General features: G+C 46.4%; 1 protein-coding gene across 1 annotated transcript in view; it reads left to right on the forward strand.

Annotated features, from left to right (window-relative positions):
* top3b (DNA topoisomerase III beta) overlaps positions 1-8,055 on the forward strand; it is an 82,246-nt gene that overhangs the window by 63,637 nt on the left and 10,554 nt on the right. The window contains exons 13-14 of the mRNA XM_068005528.1: positions 2,447-2,575; positions 4,582-4,731. Coding sequence (XP_067861629.1) covers positions 2,447-2,575; positions 4,582-4,731 — 279 coding nt within the window. The remainder of the gene's footprint in view (positions 1-2,446; positions 2,576-4,581; positions 4,732-8,055) is intronic.

Genomic DNA, 8,055 nt, shown 5'->3' on the forward strand with positions numbered 1-8,055 from the left:
TGAGGCCATGATCTCCCTCTGCCACCCTAACAGTACTTTGTAGACTGCACAAAATAGTGTATTGTAGATGCTTTTGATGTGAGAACATCTGCTATACAGGTCACATTTCTCCCACGATACAACTGGTTTGAGATTTCAAGTCTACTACCCTTAGTATTGATAGCATTTGAGAGACCTTCACGAATTTAGTTTGCTAACTGTCCCATTACCAAATATATTGGAGCTGACCATCCTGTTGACAATTCCCAACTATTATCGCGGCGCACTGTCCCACTACCAGCGTCTGTTATCAGGACTGACTACTGTGTTACCGGTCTGGCTCTTGTGAGGCCTCATTGTTCCATTACCGACCCTATCCGTATCGGAACTGACCGTTCTATTACCGACCCTGATCGTATCGGGACTGACCGTTCTGTTACCAACCCTGTCTGTATCGGGACGGACCGTTCTGTTACCGACCCTGTCCGTAATGGGACGGTCCGTTCTATTACCAACCCTGACCGTATCGAGACTGATCATCCAGTTATCGACCCCATCAGTTATCAGGGCAGACTGTCCTGTTACCAACTCTGACTATGTCAGAGTCAACCAGAGTCACCATCCCACTACCAATGTCCAGTATTGGAGTTCACTGTCCAGTCACTCACCCCTTTCCATTATCATGATTGCCGATCCTTTTACCGACCCTTTTACCGACCCCTTTCCAATATAAGGAATGACCATTCTGTTATCAATCCCTTTCCATTTTCAAGATGCACTGTCCTGTAACAACCCAGTCAGTTATCAAGGTTACCTGTGTCTTTACTGACCCTGTTTATGTCGGGATTGACCATCCAATAGCCAGTCAAGTTCATATTGGGATTGACCATCATATTACCAACCACACCATTATTGGAGCCGACTGCCCTGTTGCTGACCCTACCCGTTATTGGGGCTGAGGATCCCATTACAGACCCTCTCTTTTATGAGGGCTGACCAACCTTGTTGGTTATCAGGGCCGATTAGCCCATTGCCAAACAAGTCTATATCTAGGTTGGCCATCCAATTACCAACCAGTCTGTATCAGACTTGACAGTATCATTACCAATCTATCCATTCTTGGGGGCGGACCATCCCCATCCGTATTGGGACAGACCACTCCATTAACAGTCCAGTCTATAGCAGGACTGACTGTCCCATTACCAATTCTGTTCATTTTGGAGGGCTGACTGTCCCACTATTAACCCCATTCATATCAGAGTTGATGGTCCCATTATAGACTCACTAATTATTCAGGGTAGATGAAACCAGGTAATGATATTCATATGTTGCATTAGGAGTCTGGTTGGATCGAAGTTGTGGACTTACCCCATTTGTTTCTGGAATATTTGTCATGGTTTTGAACTTCCAAGATCTCCAAAATTGTTAATGGAGATGGTATTACTGTTTTAGAAACTTTTAGTTTGTCATGCAGCTGAAAATATTAAATTCTAATTCCCTGATGTTACTGTACTCCTAAGAAATTGAAGATCTTTCTGGGAACTGAAAAATAAATAAAATGATTCTTGCTTAACACTCACTGCAACATTTTATTGTACGACATTCATTCCATTTATCTGCTGCGATGTGAGTCACTCTCGTAAACACACTTCAGTGGCATGTTAGTGTTACTGGCAGCATCTCTTCAGTGCAGACAGTTAAAACAATCAATGCAATTACTCCAATGAGATTTGTTGATTGGAAAATATCAGCATGTAAAAAATGTAATTGTTTTCTACAAACTTTATAATAAACAGACAAATAGATGTTACTTTATGAAGAGCCTCTAGTGCAAGGATACATGCTCTTTTTTGTTTGCACTGAGTTTTAAAGAACGCAGTTTTAGTTCAGATCAGTTCTACTTGGGTTCAAAACTCCTGCACTCCCAAACACACTTTCAGGAGATGTGTTTAAGACCGAAGGCTCCAAGCCTCAGCTCTCAGAAATTGAGTTCAATGTGTTTCTGAAGTAAAAAGGGAAAAACTTGCAACAACTATCTGAACATGGAAGATTACAAAGGAAGTTTTGTAATAATAAACACCAATTTTTAATTGCCCAATGCAAAGCCTTGGCCAGTTTGTTGTGTTTATCTCTCTGGAGGTTGAATCGGATTCTCCAGTGGTAACCAGATCAGCCTATCAATATCTGCTAACCATTCTCGATAATAGAGATGGCGATGTGTGGGAATGGGAGGCAAAGCAGAGCGATTTGCCACTTGTCAGAGCATCTATGGCTGCATGTTTCTGAGGTAGGATGGTTGTCACAATGCCTCTGACTTCCTCCCCCACCAAGACTAAACCTTGGGCTGTAAGTTTATCCCAGTGATGATGCAGTTATGGGTCCTGAGAAGACTGCAACATCAGAGGCGTTATCTGAGACTAAGTTGAAGATGTTTAACCTGAACAATGTTTGTCTCTTCCTCTCCCAGGGACGGATGCAAGTATCCCTGTCCATATCAACAACATCTGCCAGCGCAACTATGTCACTGTAGAGAGTGGCCGCAGGTTGAAACCCACCAACCTCGGGATTGTCCTCGTTCATGGATATTATAAAATCGGTAAAGTGAAACTGAGAGAAAATAAACTGTAGTCCCCAGCACCGCTCTGATACTGATCTGCCTCTAGGTGTCTTTTCAGATGCCTTGTAAATATGGTAGGATATAATAGCCTAGATTTCCCGGTCCTGACTGCCCGGCTTATGGACTCCCCGAGTACTCTCTGACTTGGGTTGAAAGGGTTATGTCAACAGAAAATTCACTTAGGACACCTTGGACTCTTTCTGTAATAGTCTGTTGGAATGATAACCATCCATTGGATGCTTGGTCATGTGATTAGATCTAATTGTGCTAGGGCAGTGTTCAGGGCTGGGCTGGCCAAAATTCACCTGGAAAGTACTCCTGAATTCTGCATTCAGTCTTTGAGAAATTGTATGTATTAGTTGATTAGTAACAGGGAACTACCAAGTAGAGAAAATACTGAAATTTGGTTGTGATTTGACTATTTTGTACTTGGTCAAAGGTACTAAAAAATGTTTTAAATTACAACAGTGTTTGTATTATAAAACTAAAAGGGAAATATAAACTATTACATTATGAATGTATTTTAATGCACACACATCACCAGCAAAAGCAAGGGCAGGAGTTATGTTGTGGCACAGTTCCCCATGACCCCATTAGTTTTAATTGGCAGGATGGTAGCACGAGTTGGCACTTTGCAGTGCTGTGTCGCAGGGTCATGGGACACTATTTAATTTGTCCACAATTCCTCACAGCCAGTCTTGGCCATATATCAACAGGGAACTGCTGAGCAGAGCCCAAGCACTTCCCTACAGAAAAGGAGGTAACATTGGAGACTAAAGACAGCTCATCTACCCACCATGGGATAAAACATCAGGCGCTGTACTGACAGAGGCTTATTAGCCCCCTTCACCAGGGAATGGTGCATTGCCCAGCAATATATAAATGAGGCAATTAAATTATTTTAGGTGTATTTGAATGGGACTAACACTGTAATGGTTTGATAAGAGAAAGTCAGTTTTATGTTTAAGACAAAATGGATTTATTTTTTGATTTTCTCCCCTCTGTCCTTCACTTAAGCTGCCCTGCACCATGATGAGAGGGCAGACAGGTAACCTGATTCTGGAACGCTAATAGTTTTAGCGACAGCTGGGAGCTATACAAGAGCAGCCCCTACCCGTTATTTATTTAATTTAATTTATAATTAAATTTTTTTTGTCCACTTCCTTTTTCTGTGGGTCTTCCAACACTGCACACCATTCTTCATTTGAGAAGGCAATCTGGTGACCCGATTCCCCCAGGCCTCTCCTGATGCAGCTCTGTGACTGGCTGCTATGTGATGCGTGAAAATGGTTAGCGTGCAGGGGTACGGTAGTGTAGTGGTTATGTTATTGGACTAGTAATCCAGAGGTCTGGACTGATAATCCAGAGAACTTGAGTTTAAATCCCACCATGGCAGTTTGAGAAGTTGAATTCAGTAACAGTGATCATGAAGCTGTTGGATTGTCGTAAAAATCCAACTGGTGCACTAATGTCCTGTAGAGAAGGTCTGTGATTCCAGTCGCATGCCAATGTGGTTGACTCTTAACTCCCCTTTGAAGTTGCTTAGCAAGCCATTCAGTTGTATCAAACTGCTAAACTGCAGTTGTTCAAGAAGGCGGCCCACCACCACCTTCTCAGGGCAACTAGGGATGGGCAATAAACGCCGGCCTTGCCAGCGATGCCCACATCCTGAGAATGAATATTTAAATAAATCTTCTCATCAATTTTCTATCCTTTGCAATCTGTGGGCACCTGAACTCCACTCAGCCTGACAGTAGTCTGTGAAGAAATTTACAGTCCAGATTTCCTACCCTCCCCTCCCCTCCCAGCTCAAGGACCATAGTGTAGGTTGAAAGGTGGCAGAGAATTGCTGTGAGTGTGGGGGGTTACTAATCAGTTGCTTATGTCAGTTATACCCATTGTTATAAACAACCATCCTGTTTATCTAGTTGGTAATTTGTTCTGTAGCATCTTGAAGAATGTATGATCTGTTTGTATTTTGACAGACCAGGAGCTCGTCCTTCCCACCATCCGCAGTGCTGTCGAGAAGCAGCTCAGCCTCATTGCTGCGGGAAAAGCTGATTTCCCACCAGTCCTAGAGCACGCTCTGAATATCTTCAAAAGGAAGTTCCATTATTTTGTGGACTCCATAGCAGGTATGACTGAATGTTTTGACATCTTGTATTGTAACGTATTCCTATGACTAATTGTTAGACTGTTTGACTAGTCAGTCACAAGGATATATTTTGTAAGGCTCCCCTCAGATGCGGAGCCTCAATTCTCCGATCTGTGCTCCCATCGATTAAGACTCTGAGCTGGGAGGAAGAGCCTTGCAAAATTTACCCTACAATCTGAACTGTTACCTGTATCTTTATCTGTAGATTTGTCTAGCTAGGAATTTCACATCTGTTTGCCTATAGGCCAAGCTTGCAGAAATCTCTTTGTAAATGGTACACTACAAGTAAACGGCAATGGTTACCTTATGGAATAACAGATAATGTGGGAGAAGGTTTAATTGCAATAGTTTCATCAAAAGTCTTGCATCAAGTGCTCATCAAGACAGGCATCACTTTCAGCCTCAGCAGCTACTGTGCTTAAATCCTGTACCCTCCTGAGACAGTGAGCGTTCCTGCTGGGTGCTCATGAACTGATACTGTGATGAAAAAATTCCCTCAATCCCATCTCAGCCATGGCTGCTAAGGTGACTCCACTAATCACGCATTCCTTTCAAGCCAACTGGGGTCTTGCATGCCAGGGTTTGAATGGCCCCAGCATTGGCACGAGCAGCTGCGCAGCAAGAAGCCCACCTTCATGTTGCTGCCTCTCTTAAAACTGGCAGACTTGCCACTAGAGGGTAGGATATGAAATGGAAGATGAGGCAATACATCCAGTAGGCTGTAAACCTCAAGGAAATTCACTTCTATAAAAGGATGTGACTTTTCCAGCAAACACATTTGAGGGTGAAAATGGAGAGAGTGAACTGCCAGTAGAAAGCACGTCCAGTCAGCCCAACGGCAGCACCCAGCATGTTCATATCATCCTCCGACTGCAAAACTTTCACATCTATCTTTGCTTAGAGGATTGATTCATCTGTGCTCCCTCTAAAAACTGCGAAAGGATGAATCCATTGAGTTATGAATACATTTGGGAAGTTGAGATTATTTCTGGTTAATTGAGAAGATCCCAGTTTGAGCTAGTGCACGATTTATGCTCCATTGGTGCTCAGTACCAGTCGTCATACCACTAGACTGGTTTACAACCACAGGGTTGCAGTGCCCCATCTTATCCCTACAGGATTTAAGCACTGAAGTGACACCTGTCTCCTTGGTACTTAGTGCAAAACTGTTTATCGAACTGTTGTAGAAAAACCTTTTCCCACAGTGGTACCAAAGCATTACCTGTTGTCTCCAGGTATTGTCAAAAAAATGGTGATTGTTGCCTAATATTGTATCTTGAGACGTTCTAAGAGAACTGCCTTTACAAACTCTGCCATTCTTGTATTCAATGTTTCCCTCATCAGCTGGGCCACCCATCTCCAAAGGGACCCTGGATCCAGCATGTGTGCTCACAATTGCATGCAACTTAACGTGTTGAGACTCTAACCATGAGCAAAATTTTGTTATTTCTTATTTTGTAATGATTTCTTCTGCATTTCTTAAAGTTCTGCTGTGCACTGATGCACAGAGAATTGATGAGATGCTGGTCTGATGATACCACCTTGGTGTAAAACAAAAATCAGGAGAAACTTGTTCCAGTGCCCTGTGCTTTGGCTCAACAGATGTCCTGAGCAGGGGCATGCTGCACCCTCCCATGTGGGCCCTCCAACTCCCGACATTCCACATGATATTCAAACATATGGGGCTCGATTTTGGGATCGTGTTTCCGGCGGGTTCCCAGCGGGGTGGCCCCGAAAATCCCGATATCCGGTCACGTGACCGGATCGCGACGAAATCCCGGCCACTTCCGGGTACCGCGCTGACGTACGGGGCTGCGCGCGCAAGCCCCGCTGGTGGGAATCCCGCAGGCAATTAAAGCCAGCGGGGTTCCACTTGAGAGTACTTACCTTGCTCGTTGTGGTCAGTTAATGAGCTGAAGCAGCTGTCAAAAGAGGAAGTGTGGGATTTTAGGTTCAAGGCAGTGAGTTTCCCACACTGGGGGAAACAGTCCCTCCTCAACCAGGCGTGTTGCAGCCAGCAGCCTGTGGCAGGTGCCAAGGTGTGCTCCATGGGGGAGAGCCCTCACCCACGCAGGAGGCCACCGCGTCACATAGGGCAACCCCTGACCTCCACCACCCCCCGCCAAGCCAGAGGACAGACCGACACGAAACCGCAGCCCCAGTCCGAGGAACCACCCACCTACCCTGCACAACTCCTCAGACCAACACCTGCCAGATGGGTGGTGTGTGGACACCCTCGGAGGACGAAGAGCATGACCAGCCCCAGCAGCCTCGCAGTCCACGCCGTCCGCCGCAGAGACGTGGATCCCCCCAACACGGTGTTGTTGCACGCCCACCTGCACAGCAGGAGGGAGGGCTACCGCAGAGAGAGACGCATCGCAGAGGGCACTACCCTCGCCACAGGGTCCATAGACCGAGGCGCAGCTCCCCGGACCTCTCCGAGCAGCAGTGCACAGGGAGGCGCAGATTCGCTCGACATGTAGTCGTGGAGATCTGCAGCCTCTTTCATGCCGAGCTGCTCCTGGCTGGCCCCAGCACCAACTGCTTACCTGTCGCTGTCAAAGTCACCACTGCCCTCCACACCTTCTCCTCCGCATCCTTCCAGGGTGCAGCCGGCTACACCGCCGATGTCTCTCAGTCGTCTGCGCGGACGAGCCCTGCAAATACACCTGCACCTACTCTGCAGTAACACGATGGGTGGCATCAGTGGTGGGTCCTCATAGTGATACCCAGGAGCGGCCATTATTGGACACAACGGACAGGATTCGCGGAGACATGGCAGTGGTGGTGTCAATATAATGTGTGCTGTTTGTTGCTCTGAAATTCAATATAGGTAACACCCATGACAAACCCTCAGACACCCTTGTGCACCCCCTTCATGCTGACGACACGTTTGCCTTACGCTGCCTACTGCACATATGTGATGCATGCCCTGTGGCTGCAGCACAGGTGGTGGCAGGTTGAGTGAGGCTGGCCGTGAGGGAGATGCACGGGAGGGTGAGTATGGGATGGAGCAATGAGATTGTATGAGGATTGGGTTGCGTGTTAGTGGCAGGATGAGTACTGGCGAGGTGAGTAGGTGGAGGTAAGATGAGGATGGGGTTTGAGTGGGTATGAAGGGTGATGTGACAGAATAGTGTTGGCGGTGCCGAAGGAGATGTGGGGTGGGGGCAGTGTTGTGGCAGACGGAGTGTAGGGGAAAGACTTCATGTTCTCACTGCGGCTGACCTACTGCGGTCATTGCAGCGCCTCCTGCACTGTATGCAGGTGGGCCATATGTTGGTGGCGCAGGTGACCCCCTCTG

This window comes from Heptranchias perlo, chromosome 25 (genome assembly GCF_035084215.1).
Source record: "Heptranchias perlo isolate sHepPer1 chromosome 25, sHepPer1.hap1, whole genome shotgun sequence".
In the NCBI taxonomy this organism is placed as follows: domain Eukaryota; kingdom Metazoa; phylum Chordata; class Chondrichthyes; order Hexanchiformes; family Hexanchidae; genus Heptranchias; species Heptranchias perlo.